Here is a 22,494-nt window from a genome sequence, read left to right on the forward strand (position 1 = left end):
TTGGTCGGTTGGTTCAGTTTGTCGCCTTGGGCTTTAATCATAACTTTGAACAAAAAAATCAATAGAATCTGCACCCACAGATAATGTTGTCTTCTTCGTTAATATCAGATCATATATTCATTTGGGGTGACCCATAAGGTCTGTCTCACATAGTTTCAACATTCTTCTAAACCAATGAATGGCTAAAAAAATAAGCCGACAAATGGGTCGAACAGAATCAAAACGAAAAGAAAACAGAAGTCTTGCGTTTGATAGATTAACCAAAACTGCAAATGCTTCTTCTTTCAAAAAAAGTGAACATTATCTATCATCATTACTAGAGCTTCACTTCAAAATTTACAACTATTTCACTGTACAATTTCATTAGAGATTCTTCTTGAACTCTCTAGCTTTTTAATCTCAGATCTCAGCTGTTTCTGAGAATGGACCCTCGAAGGGGTTGGAGCGATTTCCTTCCAGATGGCCTCGGGTTCAGAAAATTGGCTCGGGTTCGGGTATAGCTCGTAAACCGATTCTGCATCAGGGTTCAACTTGCTCAACGTTGACAAACACGCATTTGCTTCTGGGTCAAACATCTGAAATGGGTCATCGCCCTCTTTTCTATGGATCAACTGTGAATTTGGAAGCACGTTGAAAATAATTAATACATTTGCAATTTCATATTAACGTTCAAGATTCGATGAATAAATGTAACATACCTTAGGTGGTTTGCCAAAGGAATTGGTGGAATAGAGCCTGACACTATCAACAACTTTGGAGTATTTTGGAAAAGCATTAGCAAATCTCTTGTGGGATTGCAACTGTGAATTCACCCGCACAGCTCTTCCCATCATTATGGCTCTCCTGTTTGAATCATTAAAACCTTTATTACAACCATGATGGTTTAAGATGTGCAATACTAAAGCTCCAAAAGTTTGAGTTATATTCTCACCTTATTCCTCTAACAACAGCTAGATGAGCATCACAAACAACTCCAACTAGCTCTATTCTATATGGCATTCTATTTTGCATCTCTCCATGCTCCTTCCTCAATTCCTCCTCTTCTTCTTCACTCACAGGCTCCCAGTAATTCTCTGTGACGTTGTCGCTCTCTACCTTGTACCCAACTCCCATTCGATATCGACGCTTGTGAATATTTCGTGCCATTTCAATTGTCTGCATGACGTATGGCTCCCATGACAGAGTGCTGTCCAATATCACGTCCCGTCCCTCATTTAACGCTGTAACCAGCAACGAAGATGCAGCATCAATTGATGGCTGGTGTACCTGTTGTGATTTATCATGTAGTTAGTTAGCTTGTTCATAGAAACAATTAGAGCTGGGCTGAAGAGGAGAGACACTCACTAATTCGGCTGTCTGAAGCATGTCGTCGTGATAGCCCATCGAGCTGATGGCTTTGTAGATAACATCAGTCTCTTTGAAGGCATCTGCCTCAACCATCACTCTGTTTGTTTTTGCTTCCAACCAGAAAGGCCTGCATAATTAGCAACTGTTTATCAACAAACTTTGTTCTAAAAGTTCTTAAACGTTTCGCCAAACAAGTGAGATTCAATATCGGTAATACGCACTCTTCAAGAATGTCTTTGAGGACAGTACTCTTGCCAGCCCCCATGCCACCACCCATAAGAAGAAGCACAGGGCTTCTCTTTCTTTGAGACAATTGCGGCGTTGCGTGGGAGCATTTTGACTCGCCCTTAGATGAAGCACATCCAATCTTCTTCATCTCCTCCACCAAAGTAGAGAACACCCTTGTCACTTTCAGATCCTTACTCACCCTATCGAATCTCTGCTTCCTATAAAAACAGCCAGAAACCAGAAAAAAAAGGGACAAAAAGACTCAGAATCTTCATTTATTGAAGCTATTTAGTGGATCTTAATCCTACAAGTAAGATGCATCATGATGGTTCAAAACTCAGTAGCCAAATTTGACTTATCGAGCAAATTGACATAGATGAAAAAGAAAATCACCTAGTCGCTGCCACCACAAGATCCTTCAGCTTCTTGTGCTCGGAGTCAACACCCAAAACCTATCATTAAATCCACCGTAAATTAAGGGATATACTGAAATTCTAAAATCGTGTTGACTTTTTTTGGATGGGGGGTGGATTTTTGAATATTACCTGAGTAATCATCAAGGAAGCTTGGCTCCAATGGAATGCGAAATAGCTCAAGATGCATTGATCAAATTCATCCATTAATTTAACATACAGAGATTCTCCGTCGGCTTCACTCGCGAAATATGCATAAATTTCTTCTTCGCACCCTTTCGTTTTCCTCAAATAGTTGTTTGCTAACTTGCAGAGTTGAGGACAATCATCTGCATCTGAAATCCCTAATTGCCTCGCTGCAAAAATAATAGGGTTAGATTTTTCGTTCTACACAGAACTAATTGAGTAGATGGTAATGGCAGAAAATTTTACCAACATAATGCGAAAATCTCTCCAAGAAATCAACGCGGCCGGACTCCGTCCTATGTAGATGCGGAATCAACTTTTGATTGTTGATCACAGCCTTCGAAGTCCGCCGGAAATGTCGACTCCCGGCGGCGGGGACGCCTCCGACAAACGAAGTATTAAGATAGTGCGACGATGTAATGACCTTCCCGAAGCCGCCATCTAACCACAGAGCAATCAGCAAAAGAGCTAAATCTTCAACGTTCGGTGAATTTCAAAGATCAAAATCAATAAATTGCTGGGAAAATAGCTTTGATTTACCTTCGTGCTTCATGATGAAAAATTCTCAAAAAGCGAAGAGATCGGAGGATCTTTGATTGTTTGTCCTCTCGGCTTTGATGGTGTTTGAATTTGGAGGTTCACAATTATATAAGCTCCACTGATTTGAGAAGTACGTGGGTCAGACTCTCTCATTCTGTATACGAGTCTGAGAATTCAACAGAGAACTTAATCCTATAAAATATTCGGTTGAAATTCAGTACCTCCAAATTTTTTAAATTAGTAAAATAATAATAATAATAAATTCACCAGCCCATATAAATATTCAAATTTTATGAAAACTTATAAAATTATATTTAGAAAAATAAGTGAAAACTTTGTGCAAATATTTCGTCTCAAATTTTATCCTCGTCTCAATATCTTTATTTTAATTAAAAGAAATACACTCAATTATAAATTTGAAGCTCATCCGTGTTCGGCTTTTTTTAATCATCAAATATTTGATAATAGATGCTTCCTAGATATAATTCTAATTTATAATTTAGTAACAACTAAGTGTTTTGAAGTTGACCATTTAAGTTTAACCATTTAAAGATTAAATATTCTATTTTAAAATATATTAAATAGGGAAAAGATTGCACAATTTATTAAGACAAAGTCAGCTGTAACTTTTTTCCTGTAAGATTAAACCGTTGGAGACAAAGGACAATAGTTACCCTCGAATCTCAACTCTGTAAAGTGAGTGATGATTTAGTTCCCTTTTCTAGTATTTTTCTTTCCTAATTTTATACGGGAGAAATTTAAATTTCAAAATTTTTAAATAATAAATACAATAGGCTTAATTTGACAAATAAGACGGATAAACATATTACCATATATTCTCCGATCATAAATAGTGATAAAGTTGATAGGAAAAAAAAAAAAAACCTACATGAATCAATACCGACAACAATAATTAAAGGTAGGAGACATAACATTTGGATAAAATTTTAAATTGGTCGAGCATTTTAACAACTGAATTAATAAGTATATGAAAGTGAAATTTTATTTATTGTTACTTCAAATTATCTCTTTATTCTTACAAGTCGGAGCATTGACTCGACTCGAAGTGGGACAGAGTGTGGCTACTTCATTTCGAGGACCATTGGATAAAGTTGTTCGTGTTGGATGATGAAAGTCTTATATCGGCTAATTTAGGGAATGATTATGACTTTATAAAAAAAAAATACTCTCCCCCATTAGAGTGAGGCATTTTGGGAAAGTTAAAAGCAAAACCATAAGAGCTTATACTCAAAGTGAACAATATCATACAATTATGGAGAGTCGTGTTCGTCTAACACTTCGAACATTAATTAAATATAGATTTTTGAATAAAGTGTTATTAGAAGGGTGGAAAGGTTAGAAAGCAAGAAAAAAATAAAAAATAAAAAAAACGGTTTGACCGGTGGAATTTGGGTTCAAAGTCAACAAAGACCGGAATACATGAAACTTCCTTGTAATTACGGGTACTGCGCGCCATATATATATATATTGCCGGAAAAAGGAACCATTCTCCAAGAAAACGTGGCTTATTATAAAAAAGTCAACGAAGTTCTGGTAATTTTCCAGCTCACAATTTTTTTTTTTTAAATATAAATTTTCGTCGCGTATACGTGCAAAAATGAATTATTTTTTTCGTATAAAAGTTGGATTTTATTTCCTTTCTGTTTATTTGTATGCTCATTCTCGTGCTTTAATTATTGAATTATCTTAATCATTATGTTAAGTATATTGGATTTGGAGATCTCATAAAATTATTTAATACACCATTCTTACAGCAATTTTTAATCACAAAATCGGAAACGTTTTATCAACGTTTCTGATTGTAATTAATATATATATATATATATATATTTTTTTTTTTTAAATGTTAGATTTTTCATATATTTGCTCAAATTATTTAAAAAAACATTTCTAGAAATAGACTCTGTCAAATAAAAAATAAATATAAAATAAACCCAAAAAATATCAGTATTTCTATTTGAAAGTTCCAATGCGGATTGAGGAATATTAAAATCGAATTAATTAGAATTTGTGTTCTATGGTCATCATATTCTTTGTCTCCATTTTTAATAATTATCTTAATTAATTTTTTATTTTACCATTGGTCGGGAAAATTTGAACCCATTTTTATATTTTTAAACTTTATTAATTAATTACATTTAATAAATATCATTACCACATACTAAATATCATCTACTTTCATATGAACTTACATTAATATAATGAATTTAAATTTATTTCGAAGAATAAGATATTAAGTATCTAAAAAATTTGATAGTTAACTTTATGTCATATTTTAATTATTTTTTTTTATTAAATTCGTGAATGTAATTTAACCTAATTTGGTAGGAAGTTATATTTTCTTCAAATCAATCACTCTTCTTTAAGTATAGCATTGAATTATTGGCATAAGTAATGCAACTAAGTTATTATGGTTGTCTTCGTCAATCAAATTTGATCTTCTTTTTCATTTCCACCGTGAAAAATGTTTTAAAAATTTGTAATTGAAACTTTAAAGTAACGTTTATATTAAACTTAAAAATTAATTATTATTATATCTATAAAGTGATCTTTATAAATTTATTCTCTAAAAAATTTATTAAATTCTTTGAAAAGAAATTGAATTAATTAAAATAATCACATTATAAATGAATGGATAAACCCAAAGGAAAAAAGTGGAAGGTAGTGCTTGTCTAGGTCTAACCCACTTCCAATAATAGCCCCCTTTTTTTTTTGCAATGCAACTTTACCTTTTTTTTTTTCAATAAATGTAGAAGTCACGTTTATTTATTTATTTTCTTTTTGAATCAGTAATGGACTTTATTTCGAATGATTCAATATATTTTAAAAGGAAAAATGCTCGAAAAGATATTTAAATAATCATTTTCACTTTTAATCGAAACTATTTTTACATGTACGTAAGTGTGATATCAACTTAAGCCAGCTAAATATATAAATATAATATAAATATTAAGTATTTTAATTTTGTAAGAAGTGTAAATTTAATTTTAATTTTTTTAATAATTTTCTTAAAATATTCATTAATATTAACATTTTATTGATATTTTCATCCACAATTCTATAAAAAAAAAAAAAAAGAAAGCATTAAATTCGTAATCTTTGAGAAGTAATAATAGACAATGTGAATGTTTGTCTACATTTTGGCTACAATTATTGGGAAGGATTCGAGTTGAGTGCATTTCTCCCCACTCTCTGAAGTCTTTATTGCTATTGGTTGATATCAATTTGAGGAATGTGTTTACTTTTGTGCTATCATCACCAATGACCTATAATTCAGACTTTATACCCTAATTTTCATTGTTCTAATTCACCTAATAGAATTACCTTATTAATAATATATATTTAATAACTCAATAACATAGTCTTAAACCTTTTCAAACACAAATTTAAGAAATTGTGTGAAATCGTTTCCGAAAAAGGGGAAAAAGAAAAAAAGGAATTGGAGTCAATAAAAACGAAAAAAATAATATAATACACGAAAGTTCGTTGCAATTATTTCCGTCAATTAGGTCATTTCCAAATCAACACGGCCCATTAAAAGTAAAAGGGTCAACGATGCAATTTTCCTCCCATATCAATTATGAACACATGCACAAATTCATTATTATTTGGCATTCAAAATCCCAATTGTTATTATTTATTTTATTTTTTTTAATTTCAACCTAGATCGACCCATAGCTCTATTGTTAGGGTCGGAAAGTGCAATCACATGCAATATGGTGGGAAAGTGTTGGATGTATAGTACTTTTCTACACACAACCCATGCATGCGTACATGAGCCCTCCAAACAAACTAGTATGTATACCCCTTGAGCTTGGCTCGTTGGGCTAGCGTACTCTCACGCTACTAGATGCACATGACATATATAAATGCATAAAATCCCATGACATAAAGAGCCTACGAGACACGCATACATAATACTTGTCATATCTTGCATACTTAACCTGCATAATTTCTTCCTATCTCGTAAACATGAAATGAACGTAATTCAACACGTGACATAGAGAAAAAAAATTGTGAGCCATTTCATAACTGAATTATTATTTAAGAAAACAATACAGCTAAAATGTGTAAGAAATGCTGATAGAAAAAGCCAAATATAAAACAGTAGACAAAAAAGTAAGCATCTTAACAACAAACCCTTAAGGCGGCTATGCTTCAATAATTTGAATATAAAGGTGTGACAATACATGTCGACCTTAAAAGAAAAAGTGGCAAAAACTTGTCCCATTATCACTAGTTACCATAAAGTTGGAAGACTGCCTTTCATGAAATCCAACCAGACAGCATCAGTGACACACCCATATAGATAACAAAGTTAAACAATTTGGTATCTGGTATCTGTTTGTTTCATTGGACACTGTTTAATTGAATTTCAAGCTGTAGGTATGGGATGTATGGTAATAATTCTATGTACAGTTTTAACACAGACTGAATTTGTGCAACATAACTTCAACCTTTGTGCTTGTTTACAGACCCAACTCCTTTTTCTTTTTCACTTTGGCTCTTAAATCTGCGGCCAGAGGAAGAACTCTGCTGCCATCCTTCGAAGCTGTACACCACCATGCCTTCAGCTCATCCTGCAAGACAGTCAAGTTGGGTTTGTTTTAATAGCCTCAAGAAATCATCTCATTTTTCTACTTCTCATCTTGGCTGTTTTAATTCGAACAGTGTAATATGGGAAGCTGGACATAAATTGAAACCCAGAAATAAGTTTCGAGAACCAGGATTGACCGAACTTCGAATCACTGGAAGAAATAAGCTTCTGGGTAAAGACTATAGCATTGGACTTCAACGGCTAGAACTATTGATGCCTTTCTATAACGTCCAGAAATTGTCATTTATTGTAATAGCCCAAGCCCAAGCCCGCTGCTAGCCGATATTGTCTACTTTTGGCTTCCTTTCAAAGTTTTAAAACATGTCTACTAGGGATGTCTACTAGGGAGAGGTTTCCACACCCTTATAAGAAATGTTTCGTTCCCCTCTCCAATCAATGTAGGATCTCACAATCCACCCCTTACGAGTTCGAATCACAGAAAGAAATAAGCTTCAGGGCAAAGACTACAGCATTGGACTTCAACAGCTAGAACTATTGAAGCCTTATGTAACGTCCAGAAATTGTGGGATCTCACAATCCACCCACTTGGGGGCCAGTGTCCTCGCTGGCACACCATTCGGTGCTTGGCTCTGGTACCATTTGTAACCGCCCAAGCCCAAGCCACCTCAGTTACAAAAAAAGGGTATAGGTTTATTATACCTCAAGAAAATCATGGTTGGAAATGTATTGGGTCTGAACTTGGCATTCCACCCCTCGAACTATAACAGAAATAGAATTTTTTGTGAGTTGTGCACCTGGAAATACATGGACATGAAAATTTCAGAAGAAATTAGAAGAGAATTAATGGTGTATTAGAAAGTAAGGGATAAAAAAAGGTCAATCTATGACAGCAGAAGCTTGCATGATAGTAAGTCAAGCAGGTTTATAGGCATTTTACCCTTTATGCAAGCCACATGGTACCCAGTTCCCCCAAGTCCTTCTTCCCACTTCCCGAGCCGAATACGCAAGAAAAAACCATCAAGAAGTGACAGTGACATGTGGGAGTTCATACACCTGGTGGCGATGCAATAGAGAAATGATCAGTTCTAGGAAAAATGCACTCTCTAATAAGAAAAATGAGATTCCATGTATGATCATTTTGGGAATTGAAGAACAAGTTCAGAACATTCTTCAGTTAAGTGATATCCATGCAGGATTGCCGGTGAATAAAACACATCACAGTAGCCAGCAGGGGAGTGTCAAAAAACTCAAAACCAATAAGAAGAACCTTAAATATCAAATGGAAATACGTGTAAACAGAAACCTTGCTCAAGCATCTTGAGAACAAAGAAATGAAGATAAGCAAACATATGATTAAGCTTAATCACAGATAATTTTATGGCCCATAATAGCTCAATTTAATACTTAAATGTCTAAAACAGTTGGATCCAATATGTTGTGTTCGCTTTGTAAAGATGTTAAAATAAGACTTTAAATGCAGAAATGCGAAGATCTTAGTTACTAAGGCTCAAACACCCATAATTGTTCCTACTTACTTGAGAATATTGCTTCGAGACAGTCGAAGTTTTTTTACTGCTTTGAAGACCACTTGTGGTATAGTGGAATTCGGCTTGTCAACAACAAAGCTGTCGACATGGACCATCTTACTTCCTTTCGAACTTTTCTCTGGAGATCTTTGAATAACACATTTTGGAATCGACATTGCTGCAGACTTCACTTCTTCAGTGACTTTGCAATCAGGTCTATGATCAGTTTCAATATTGGGATCATCAGTATCATCTAGCATAGATGCAACACTGTTCTTTTTTCTATCCTCAACGTGTTGGGGTTTTGCACTTAAACCAATCCCAGAAGCATGTTGGAGCTCACCAGTATCGTAACAATCAGCCAAAGACGCATGGGACTCAGTTGGCTGTTGACCTCTCGAGGCAGCAAGTGGGCACGCAATAGCCCAGTGATTGAGCTGAAAGCACCGTATGCACGAACAAGGGGGATCTACTGTTTCATTACACAACCTGATATTTCTTGAAAGATCCTCAATTTCTCTTTCTGTAATTTCAGAACAATTATGTAGACTATGACCTCTTGTGCCACAAAAGAAACAGGTCACGGTTTCATTTCCCACATTTACGGTCAAATCTGACGGTATGATGTGTTTGAATGCACCTAATCTCTTAGCAAAGACAGAAGCCATCGCCTCTGGACTTCTTACTTTAGGAGAACGTAAAACAGATTTGAACTTACTAATGGATTTCTGCTCATTATGGCTTTTGAACTCCTTATGACCAGGAGAAGCCTCAGAACTAGCTGTATTACGTTGTTCCTTACTAACAGCAGTGTCCAAGTCATCCATGGAATGATGACCAATTTGATTTTGAGGGCAAGGAATCAGTCCAGGACTGTGCATGGAACATTGGGAATCATCCTTGGTATTTAGGTTGCAAGTTTCTGGGTTTGCCATAACCCCAGAGGTTTTTGCGGCTAAACGGGAAATCCACAAGCTTTTGAGAGGATCACTTGTATTACCAGCAGTATGGTTAACCTTTCCACATGGTAGATCGCAGTCAACATTCTCTGTACTGTTGGACTTGCATTTATCCAAAGCAGAGTGGTGGATAACTTCACCTGTTCCAGCACCACTTACAAGATTGCATGAATTCAAGTTCTCCTCAGACTTGGTTTTATGACTTGGATGACTGCCACAAGAAATTTCAGGTGAATTCTTCAGTTGAATTAGTATGGTTGGTTCATTTCCAGATAAAAACTCTGTCTCATTCTCATTGTTTAGCAGAAGTTGTTTGCCAAATTTATCAGACTCTCCAAAACATGCTATTGGAGTTGCATTAAGATCACAACTGTTTTTAATCATTTCAATCTCCTTAGCTTCTTGTTTGGTTGCACTAGGCGCTCCGTCCTCACCTCTCGTGATTGGATCATACAAGGACCGGAAGATAGATTGGAAACCAATGCCACCGACCCCAGGAGTATTAATCTTCTTGTCCATCAGTTCTTCATTTAGGCCTCTATGTTCAACATCAGGTTTTGCAAGGGTAAGGTCAAGAGAAGGTGCCTCCTCTTGTATCGACTCTGAGAATCCTTTCACCATGTTAGATATCCAGTTCATGAAAGAGCTGTCTTGACCTAAGTTCGACGTTGGACCAGAAGCATTATCGTCTTGCATTTTGGCTCTTTTGTTCCCAACAATTAAGTGTTGCTCAAAGCCCCATCGCCTCTTCGAAGTTGCAAGAAAAGCACTGTTACAGCTTTCAACACTTCCGTAGCTGTTGTCTTCATTGTTCAACATTCTTCCATGAACATTACCATCCGACAGAGCCTTTTCCTTGCCTTTCCTTTGTATCCAATGCATACCACCGTTACTTGGAGAAGCTGAATCACCCGTGTCTTTGCAATTGTCTTTACCATCTGGCTGGTTACTGCCTCTCACTTCATGGGAAGAATCCACCACTGTCACTAAAATTTTACTTCCCTCAAACCCACCAATTTTATCATTTATATTTAGTACGTCATTTTCTGCAGATGATTCCAGTTTCCCCAAAAAAGTTGGATGAGAGACAGTAGGATCAAACACATTCAAGGGTTGAAGAACACCCTTTCCTGCGGTACTATTATGACCTTCATTTATGTCTCCACCATTTGGATCCATATCTAACAAGTCATGCTGCACTTTATCAAGCTCAGGTTCACCTTGCTTCATTGATACTTCATTTATTCTGTTCACACAAACTGCAAGAGAGATTAAGTCAATAAAATTTCAAACATGAAGATGAAATAGAAGAACCAACTATTTGATAAACGCAACACGAAGGTTTTCCAATGAATATATTTTTTACATGGAGAGACGAATTAGAGCATGAAAATGAAATATTCAAGCAAATATGTTTCCGATCAATAGAATAAACTGCATTGGTCTCAGCATACCTGGCAAGTATGAGCTGTCATTTTTCCCAACTGTCAATACTTCGTTCACCAGAATGTTTCCTGCATCAGTTATATCCACTCCAGTTGCTTGTAGATCTTCCTGTTTAGAACATACAACAGATACTGCTGCCCTGCAAACTGTTTCGTTTGCAAGGTTTCCCACCCCTGGAAGGTAAGTGCATCAGAACTGGGAAAAGACTCGAGGAACAAGAATATAATTGGGCAGAAAGAGATATCAAGCATATTAAACAAAATATGATGAAAGATGCAGTATGATCCACTTGGATTCGTAAAACTTTCGCATAATGTATATTTAAACAACCATCAGCTAAAATATACCTTTCTGTAGTTTATGCATATGTGCTTCGCTTGTCATGCAGGCAGCATCATCAGAACTGGTATTATTTGAAGTTTGTTTACCCTCAGATATATTCTTCAATTGACTCTCTGCTTGTGAAATAGTAATAGTTCTATTATCAAGTAAATTATTGGAAGTAGATTTCCCTGCTATTACACTTCGTGGCAGTACAAAACTTGCGTTATTGGCTGCTGCATCCCACAAGATCGGAGTTTTTCTATTATTGAAGCTGGAATTGGCGCATCTAAGGCTCAAACCTTCGTGTGGAGACCAAACTAGTTCAGACAGGGAGTCGGTGGTAACATATTTCACATCCACCATTGAACCTGCATTTGCACCTACACCTAATTTGTTGGTCAATCTTCCCTGAATGCATTGGTCTGTGTGACCCAACCCAAGTCCTAAATCCGTCCCCGGTTCAATGCTTTTATAGTCCTCATTCATCTTCAGTGCAATACCTCAATTATCCGCTCTGCAATTGGGCTCACATTAGTTGTGTTTTGTTGCACCTTTTTTTTTTTTTTTTTGAGAAGAAAGAAAAAAAAACTCCTACCTTCAGTTTATCGCACGAGGAAGCACATCATGCAACATTAAGGGATGATGGAATCGCTAGCACGCAAATGGAAGACTACGCAACAGGCAAGAAATATGACAGAACAGAAAGGAGAAAGTTACGCAAACATTATTTTAACTCATGAAAAGATCATTCCAATTTGTTTCAAACTAGACCGACCCAACAGGGTCATGAAAACTCAACTCCATAGATAAGAAGTCATTCCAATAGTTTGTACTTGTAGAGACAGTCCAGCATTTGTATGCATGTTACGAAGAAATATCGCCAATCCAAGTTACGAAAATCAATGTTTTATATCATTCCAAAGTTCCCTTTTGCAACAAGGTGGCAATTAAGCAAACGATTCTCGTACAAGTCCTATCTTTAGCCAGAATATAAAAGCAATATTGAGCAACCTTTTGCAACAAGGTGGATAACTAAGCAGCCGATACCCGCCCCTTTCCCCAGCTTATAAAAGCAATTTCGAGCTCGAGATAAAGAGTATGATGGGTTTCAAGGGTAAAAGATTATTGTTCTGACTTATGAGATACACTGATATAGGATAAATTCGAGTATCCATAGATGAATGTCCAACTGCAATATCCCTTGCTAAAACAAAATATACAGGTCTATATAGTACATGACAATTATTCTAGGCTCACAAAATCCAAACGTATAAACAAGTAATATGCACATACATTGATTACAGCACATTACATAAAGACAAACAAGAAAACACCAAAAAAAGATCACAGTTCCTCTAAAGCAGCAAAAAATAACAATTAACTCGGATAAGATGTAAATAGACAATCTTAACAGTCCCATCTTTCAAAAGTTAGCCACTCTCCATGTGTGTGGATCTAATTCTTAGAGAAGAAGCAACAAGTTTCGTTTCCTGGATTTTCAATGTCAGTTGCAGGTTTTGGAAAGAGCTACACAAACGTGGTGGAACAATGAGATGTCCTAAGGTAATGTTAATCCCCTTTTCTACTGTGTACTGTTTCAAGGTTCACATGAATCGAAACAAGTTTCCAACTCAAATTATCACTATCCAAATGTCGCCCAAAGAGTAGCAATCACAAATTAACTCAAACCCATAAAAACACATCAGTAGTTCAAATTTCACAGAATCACTTTCCCGAATCATAGAGAGAAATGAAGGATGATGAACAACAACAAGTTGAATAAACAAAAAACAGCAACAAAATTGGTAGATACCCATCAGAGTACACAGAAATCTAACGAGACCCACGTACCTCATATCCCTTAAATCCATGAAAAGCTGCTTTGTTCTACAAAAATTGAGCTCAAAGTTGAAACCCAGTGAAAATCAAAACCCCCTTAACAAGAAAGAACAACAGGAAGACGAAAAATGAACAGACGGAGATAGAGGATAGACGGAGAAATGGAATGGGAGGAAAAGGATCAGGGGAAAAGAGTTGCAGGGTGAGAGAAACCGACTATCATGGGGGATTTGCGGTCACAGTTTACATGAAGCTTTCGAGGTTTTTTTTTTTTTTTTGAAAGATTCTGGAATAAGAGGGTAGCAATGAGACACGTAGATGAATGCATGCCAGTCCACGCTATTCAGAATTATGTGCGCAACTGTATCGCCTGCCAATTGCGCTTAGCGCTACTGTTAATGCTCAGTTGTTGGGTGTTCGCTTCAGCACCAAGAAAAAATGGAAAAAAATCTTTTCTTTATCTTTTTACTGTTGAGCGCCGAAAGCGGAACAAATGTACTCACAACACCAAAGTTATTCAAGACATACAATATGACACTCAAAACTTGATGATTTCAACAGCAGAAAGAATGGCATTATATAGCCTTCTGTTAAACCTAAAGATAAACTAACAAGCCAAAAAAAAGACCTTGAGAATAGGTCTTGGTCCTAGAGAATAGGGCTTATGACAGTGTTCAACAATCTCCACCTTGTCATAAGATCTCCAAGTTATAGCTAATTTGGTTGCTACCATGTCAACACACTACTCCCTTCCGACGTTGATGAAATCTAAACAATGCCAGAACTTTTCACGAGTGATAACCTTTGTCAACATATCAGCAGGGTTATCAGCTGTTCCAATTTTTAATAACCGAATATCCCCTTTGCTAATAATTTCTCGAATAAAGTGAAAACGGACATCAATGTGTTTTGTACGAGCATGATGGACTTGATTTTTTGACAAGCAAATAGCGCTCTGGCTATCACAAAATACATCTATATGTTCCTGCAAAATACCCAAGTCATTGATCAAACCATGCATCCAAATAGCTTCTTTAAAAGCTTCTGTTACTGCCATATACTCTGCTTCAGTGGTAGACAATGCAACAGTAGACTGCAATGTTGAACGCCAACAAACAGGTCCACCAGCCATAGTAAATAAATAACCCGTAGTAGATCGTCGCTTATCCAAATCACCAGCATAATCAGAATCCACATAACCAGCTACACGATTGTCAAGCTTAAACATTTCTTGTTTTTGAAACTTAATACCAACATCAATAGTGCCAAGAATGTACCTAAGAATCCATTTTACAGCCTGCCAATGCTCTTTACCAGGATTATGCATATAACGACTCACCATGCTTACTGCGTGTGAAAGATCAGGTCGAGTACACACCATAGCATACATCAACGCACCAACAGCATTTGTATAAGGAATGTTCTCCATATACCTTTTGTCATCATCAGAACTTGGACACATGGAAGCACTAAGCTTGAAATGAGGAGCAAGTGGAGTACTAACGGGTTTGGTTGAATTATTCAAACTAAATCTTGACAATACCTTGCGTAGATATTGAGACTGAGTCAACCAGACTGTACCTTTTTTCCGATCTCGCTCTATCTCCATTCCAAGTATTTTCTTTGCATTGCCTAAGTCTTTCATTTCAAATGTTTTAGAAAGCTCATCTTTGAGCTTATCAATCTCCATCTGTCTCTTTGAAGCAATTAACATATCATCAACATATAAGAGCAAATAGATAAACGATCCATCATCGAGACACCGATAATACACACAATGGTCAAATTGACTATGAGTATACATATGCTCTACCATGAAATGATCAAACCTTTTATACCATTGGCGAGGGGATTGCTTCAGCCCATACAAAGATTTCTTCAATCTGCATACTAAATGTTGTTGTCCAACTACTTGGAAACCAACTGGTTGCGCCATATATATTTCTTCTTCCAAATCTCCATGCAAAAAAGCAGTTTTTACATCAAGTTGTGCAAGCTCAAGATTAAATTGAGCAACCAAAGCCAACAAAATTCGAATGGAAGAATGTTTTACCACAGGTGAGAAAATTTCATTGTAATCAATACCTTCCTTTTGTGCGTAACCTTTAGCCACAAGTCGAGCCTTATAACGTATACCAGAAGAGTCTTCCTTTTTTGCAAAAACCCATTTACAACCAATTTCCTTCTTACCTTTTGGAAGTGGTACCAAATCCCAAGTTTGATTTATCTCCAATGATGCTATCTCCTGATTCACAGCCTCTTGCCAGTGTAAGCTATCCGGGCTCTGAATAGCATCTTTGTAGCTGTTAGGAACTCCATCAATCAAAGAGAAAGCATATGCTATCGTATCATCAAACCTTGCAGGTTTTCGAATTACCCTTCGTGGTCTATTCTTGGCGATTGACTCAGGTTCCTCCACTCTTTCATTCACAAGGCTTTGCTCCTCAAGACTTTGCTCTTTTTGTTCTAAGACATCAAAGTTATTATTTACCTGATCAATAGGTTCTTCGGTAGGAGCAACCACATCAGGAGAGAACACCACCTTCTCCACCTGCTTCAATGCCTCGTCATTATTTTCAATTTTCTGCAAAAACATTCCAGACTCATCGAATGTCACATCTCGACTATTAACAATTTTACTTGTTTCTGGACACCATAACCTATAGCCCTTCACACCTTTGCTAAAGCCCATAAACTTGGCTTTTTTTGCTCTAGGATACAGTTTTGAGTTTGTCACATGATAATAAGCAGGACACCCAAACACATGCAATTTATCATAATCACTAACAGGACTACCTGACCATACCTCAAGCGGAGTTCTCCCACCGTTTCCAGAAACAGGTAAACGATTCACCAAGTGAACTGCATAACTGAGAGCCTCAGCCCAAAATGCCTTACTCAATCCTGCTTGAGACAATATGCATCGAACCTTCTCTATTAATGTCTGGTTCATTCTCTCAGCAACTCCATTTTGTTGTGGCTTACCAGGAACAGTGAAGTGTCGAACGATCCCTTCATCTCGGCATACTTTAAGGAATGGATCATAAGTATATTCTCCCCCGTTGTCTGATCTCAGCTTTTTGATTTTCCTATCCGTCTGATTCTCTACCATTTTCTTCCACTCTAGGAAGATTTGGAGAACCTCGTTTTTGTGCCTCATGGGATACATCCAAACTCTCTTCGAGTAGTCATCAATAAAGGTGACAAACCACCTCTTTCCTCCCAATGAGACATTCTTTGTGGGACCCCATACATCGGTGTGAACATAATCCAAAATACCCTTTGTTTGGTGTATAGCTGTACCAAACTTCACATTTTTTTGTTTACCAAATATACAATGTTCACAGAAATCAATTTTTCCAGTTGTGGCACCCTTAAGGACTCCTTGGTTCACCAATGTCTGAAGCGCCTTCTCACCAGCATGCCCGAGTCGCATGTGCCATAATTTCGATATGTCTTGTTCTTTCGAACTTGCCATAGCAGCATGCCCAATTATTGTGGTTCCGTTGAGGTAGTATATGCTACCTCTTCTAGTTCCTGTAATTGCCACCAAAGCTCCACGAGCTACTTTCAAATTCCCTCCTTCCAAAATGATGCGATAACCACTCGCATCCAAAACGCCAAGTGAAATCAAGTTTTTCTTCAAGTCAGGAACATACCTCACATCTTTGAGTTTTCGTATAACCCCATCAAACATCTTGATTTGTACTGAGCCGATTCCCATTATCTTGCAAGTACTATCATTGCCCATATAGACAACTCCACCATTGAACTTTTTGAAGTCCAAAAACATCTCTTTGTTGGGACACATATGATAGGAGCACCCAGAATCAAGAATCCATTCCATGGTTTGGCTGGCTGATAAGGAGATTGTCAAGGCATCATCTGTATCAGTGTCGTCATCTTTAACCACATTGGACTTCGACCCCTTCTCTTTTAAGATCGAACAATCTTTTTTCCAATGGCCTTTCTGTCGACAATATGCACACTCATTTTTATCAAGTTTTCTCCAATTATCAGATCTACCTCTCGACTTTAATCGAGACTCTCCACATTCGTTCCTTTTCCAGGTAGAAGTTCTTCCATGAGCAGTGAGAACATTTGAGCTAGAGTTTTGATACGTCTCCTTTTCCTTCTTTCGCATCTCATTGTTTATTAAGGCATTTGAAACATCTTCAAAATCAATATTAGTGATTCCATGTAGTAGGGTTGTTACTAAAAACTCGTAGGATTCCGGCAAAGAGTTTAATAACAACAACGCCTTGTCCTCGTCATCAATCTTAACATCAAGATTGAGCAAATCAGTGATGATTTTGTTAAAATCATCCAAATGCTCAGCCATTGAGATACCTTCCTTGTAGTCAAAACGGAAGAGTTTCTTCTTCAAATAGAGTTTATTTTCCACACTCTTCTTCATATATTTCGCTTCAAGCTTGTCCCATAATTCTTTCGCCATGGTAACCTTCATAAATGGATATTTCTGATCCTTGCCAAGACAGGATCGAATAATTCCACAGGCTTGCCGATTTAATTTTGTCCATTCTGCTTCTGTCATGTCTTCAGGCATCTCCTCTTGGAGAGAAACATCGAGGTCTTGCATGACCAGCAAATCGCTAACTTCGCCTCGCCAAACACCAAAATTATTGGTTCCATCAAATTTTTCTACTTCGAGATTGGAACTCCACACTCTCGATCCACGTCGTGATGGTTCGGCCATTTGCAATAATTAATCTGGATGTAACTCAAAAACACAATTCTTGAAAACTGATTTTCAAGAGAATAAACACGATTGTGAGCACGTCTAATGGTCGATGAGGCCCAAACTTTCACAATACCCCCAAATACCACAACAATGCTCTGATACCACTTGTTGAGCGCCGAAAGCGGAACAAATGTACTCACAACACCAAAGTTATTCAAGACATACAATATGACACTCAAAACTTGATGATTTCAACAGCAGAAAGAATGGCATTATATAGCCTTCTGTTAAACCTAAAGATAAACTAACAAGCCAAAAAAAAGACCTTGAGAATAGGTCTTGGTCCTAGAGAATAGGGCTTATGACAGTGTTCAACATTTACCATAAAGAAACAAAAAACCCAGAAAAGGGAAGATCAAAAAGAAGGAAAACAAAGTAAAAGTGATTTGGAATTCAGATTATTTAATGAACTTTGAAGCTGAAAGACAAATTGCAGTCCCAAAAAAGTAGGCCTTGTTTTCTAACCAATAATAGAAAGATTACTGCTAATATACTCTGTTTTCAACCACTCTTTTACTTCAAATTATTGTTGACATTGAACGTACCGTTAAAAAAAAAAAAAAGTCCATTTTTACTTCATTCTTTCTCATTAACTTTTAATAATTCCTCTTTTTATTTATTTATTTATCAACTCAACACGTGTCTTCATGTGGTAAGTGAAACATCAATTATTAAGTAAAATGATTAATGACGTTAATAATAGAGATTTTTTTTTTTTTTGTAAATTTTAAATTTTTTTAAAAAATATAAAAATTGATAGATGGAAATGGAATATTGAAAATAAAATTTAAATGTAGAAAAAATAATATATATATATATATATATTGAGAAAATGAGAAGATTATTTAGTAAAGGGAAAAAGAAAATGACAAAGTTGGTTGGATTATTTGTCTGAAGTCATACGAGAAAAAGGGTGACATGTCGTGTTTGGGTAAATATGTCTTAACAATTTGTCATTGTCTTTTGAAAAATAATTATATTTTAAATCAAAATTGGAAATTCGTGTTATTTTTCCTGCTAAAAAGGTTACTGTCGTATGAACCACCGACTTCTCATCTCAATTTCACAAATGATTGAAAAAGGAAACGAAATGTTCCGTATAAAGGTGTGGAAACCTCTCTTGACATACGTGTTTTAAAATCGTAAACATGACGGCGATAAGTAACGAATTGAAACAAGCAATATTTGTTAATAGCGGTATCGAACTGTTACATATGGAATCAGAGCCAGACATCAAACGATGTGCCAACGAAAATACGGGTGGATTGTGAGATCCCAAATCGGTTGGAGATAAGAACGAAACATTTTTTTTTATAAGAGTGTGGAAACCTCCAGTAACAAGTTTCAAAGTAATCATGAAATGAAGTGAATGCTAATCAAGAGTCAATATCTTTGTCGGAAAGTTGGGATCTTATTAAGACAACAATATCTAATACATATATAATGATTTGAAATTTTTATAGACTTGTGATTTAGCTATTTCTCGTGAATCTCCTATAGTATTTGGTTTAGCTGTGACTTGTCGGTAAGAGTAAAGAAAAAATCGATAATAAAAAATAAATTGAGTAACAATAATAAAAAGTGGAAATTTTCGAGTAAAGAGGTAGAATATTTTTACCGTGATGTAAAGGTTGCGGATCAACAAGGTAAATGCACCACATAACACCCTAGTTTGTATTGATGTGATGAAAGTGACCCGATGAGGTAGCAATTCGTTTAATCGAGCGATAAACTATACAAGGTCTATATATGTAGCTTTACGTAGGAGTTCGTTTATATCCTCGATTCAAGCTAGTAAGGATAGAAACAATGTAATTTCCAAGACTACAAGGACCGAGGATGATAGTCTAAGACTTAGAACGGGGATGATTTAGTGTTGGTTGACCCGTTAATAGTTGTCTATGTAAACTCAATTTAAGATTCAAGATGATAACAGTTGACCACAAGAAGTCTACACGGCACGAATGTCATCTAAATATTTTCAGTAATTCAACGAGATAGTGAAGTTTTGTTAAAGTTGCAAATAGCTGTTATGCAGGTACAACTGAGTTAACAGTAATGACAACTAATTTTGACAGTTAGATCATGATCAATAAGCTTGAAAAGAGTTTTGAAGTCCAAAACATAAAGTAGATTTTCAATGGCTACATGAACTCCCAATTGTGTCGACACTAAAACAAGTAGATAAAGTTGCTAAGACAAGTGGACGTATCAAAATGGATCAAAAGTCAAAAGTGTACTTTTATTTAAAAAAAAAAAAAAAAAAACTATATACTGTTTCTTAATCTTATCTACACCGTATGGAGAGAGTATAATTTAGTCTAATTTTCAACCAATAGTAGAGAAATTCGATAAACTAATGATGAGATATCATATTGAAAGCACATAAATATTTGTTTATTATAAATGTTACGTGTTCTATCTTTGTCTATTTAAAGAAGTTCGGAAACATGAAATAATGTTGATTGACACTTTGATATTGGTTTTGGTGATAATCCATCATCGAGGATTATTTAGGTGTCATACTCACTTAAAAGTCCGTGTTTATTTATTTATTTTATTTTATTTCGTTTATTTCTAGAAAATTAATTTTAATAATTTTTGTTTTTAAAATGAGACTAAATATTTTCTTTTTCTATAAATTCCTTTATTTGTATTACAATTTCCAAAAAAATTAGGTTTAAGTAATTTTTTAAGAATTCAAATTTTATTTTCTTAAATGAAACTTATCCTAAAGAATAACGAAAAAGAAACAAAATTAATCCTAAAAAATAATTCCTTGGGAATTCAACAATGAGAAGCTGAGCTGGAATGAACAGATGGACCAATCATGAGCGCTTGTGGGAAGACTTTTAATGATGGGTTGCCCCACCACTCAATAAATATGTTTTTCACTATTTATATACATTAAATGGCAAATTTATAAATTTTGCGTAATACCATTAAATTTATTTTATTTTACTTTGGGAAGATATTTAAAATTTTAATTTTATGTTTAGATATATAACCCATTTAATATAAAAAAATTAGTTTCTATGTAAGTTTATAATTTTCAATAACTAAAAAATTTAATTGGGATGCATTCAACAAGGGAAATACGATAATTTATTGAGTTGTGGATATTTTTACCATTGGTTTAGAAATGAGTTCAGTATGAGTTTCTGCTTTCTATATTTACGTTAATTATTTCATAAAATTTATATTTTTTTAACTATATTTTAACGTTTTAATGTTGTAAGACACTGTGATTAAAAATAATACATATACTTAGAGCGTGGATATTTGTGTTAGAAAGATGCAAAACAATAGTGGGCTTGGAAGTAGTGTTGAATTATTGGAATAGACAATATCTGACAACAAAAACCATCGGTAAGATATGAAAAGGAAGATGATTAGGTTATAAATGCGATATAATGAAAAGTGGGAAAAGAAAAGATAGTGACAAAGAAATGTGACAAATGGAAATGAAATGTTGAATGGGGAAGTTGGGACCCCAATTTATTAGTGTTTTGGTTGGGTTTGGGGCCATAGCCGCCGGGGACAATCACAATGGCATATGGCAACCACCGCTGAGGGGGTCCATTTTCCTTATCATTTTGCAGACTGAAAGAAGAAGGGGCTGTCTCTTTCAACCTTGCCTATCCAATGGGACACTGCAGACACTTGGGACTAATTAGTTTTGTCCTTGTTGAATGCACCACTTCTTTGCCCTATCATATTTAATTTTTGGGTCATTCCTTAGTTGTCAAGGACGACGACCACCTTGGATTTGATGCCCGCGCCTGCTTTTAAGCATGCTTTCGACTGCCCTAAACAATGTCTTTGCCATGATATAATAGGCTTCATAAACTCGAATTTCTATGGCTCCATAAGTTACATAAATCTGAACTTTACCTTACATTTATTTTAAACTATGAACCAAACACGGAGAGATATGCTAGACTCCACAAATTTCAGTTTATAATGATTGAAGCAAAACCATACCATATTGATTGAGCCGTCCTGATCCAATTAGACAAATGAGTACTACGTTTGTTCGCTGCCTTGTCAAGTGTCTGTCAGAATATTTATTCTTTCCTACTCGCTTTCTTGTCAGTACCTTCAGGAAATTATGAGCCGGAATTCTGTTATATTGGGCCAAAACTGATAATAAAACAGTCCCAAAAAAACGAGCCCAGGAATAAAGCAACTCTTCTCATCCACATCCCACAGGCCTGCTAAAAGTCGTACATAAACAACCAAATGAACAAATGAACGGGGTGTTCAACAAACTTTATTGTTTATTCTGCATAATATTAACACATCAACGAAATCCCCCCATTAGTTTACAAATCCACAATCCTAA

General features: G+C 35.7%; 2 protein-coding genes across 6 annotated transcripts; both read right to left on the minus strand.

The window, feature by feature from the left end:
- Positions 1-256: 256 nt before the first annotated feature.
- Positions 257-2,874, minus strand: LOC111789938 (calmodulin calcium-dependent NAD kinase). The gene is made up of 9 exons (XM_023670673.2): positions 2,715-2,874; positions 2,421-2,615; positions 2,121-2,344; positions 1,969-2,027; positions 1,569-1,793; positions 1,345-1,474; positions 932-1,266; positions 699-843; positions 257-611 (listed from the first exon to the last, which is right to left on the minus strand). The coding sequence occupies exons 1-9, from the start codon at positions 2,725-2,727 to the stop codon at positions 348-350; spliced, it is 1,590 nt and encodes a 529-aa protein (XP_023526441.2). The 5' UTR covers positions 2,728-2,874; the 3' UTR covers positions 257-347.
- A 3,989-nt stretch (positions 2,875-6,863) lies between these two features.
- TZP (zinc knuckle (CCHC-type) family protein) lies at positions 6,864-13,818 on the minus strand. Of its 5 annotated transcripts, XM_023672553.2 has the most exons (8): positions 13,400-13,807; positions 12,144-12,218; positions 11,572-12,062; positions 11,233-11,397; positions 8,829-11,037; positions 8,231-8,346; positions 7,993-8,087; positions 6,864-7,315 (listed from the first exon to the last, which is right to left on the minus strand). In XM_023672553.2, the coding sequence occupies exons 3-8, from the start codon at positions 12,032-12,034 to the stop codon at positions 7,205-7,207; spliced, it is 3,159 nt and encodes a 1,052-aa protein (XP_023528321.2). In that variant the 5' UTR covers positions 12,035-12,062; positions 12,144-12,218; positions 13,400-13,807; the 3' UTR covers positions 6,864-7,204. The 5 variants fall into 5 exon arrangements, with proteins under 5 accessions (XP_023528321.2, XP_086978352.1, XP_086978351.1 ...); XM_087122226.1 differs by lacking the exon at positions 8,231-8,346 and having other exon boundaries at positions 13,400-13,818; XM_087122225.1 differs by lacking the exon at positions 11,233-11,397 and having other exon boundaries at positions 13,400-13,809.
- Between the last annotated feature and the right edge of the window lie 8,676 nt (positions 13,819-22,494).

The sequence above is a fragment of the Cucurbita pepo genome, chromosome 3 (assembly GCF_057944985.1).
Source record: "Cucurbita pepo subsp. pepo isolate OVF chromosome 3, ASM5794498v1, whole genome shotgun sequence".
Classification (NCBI taxonomy): Eukaryota; Viridiplantae; Streptophyta; class Magnoliopsida; order Cucurbitales; family Cucurbitaceae; genus Cucurbita; species Cucurbita pepo.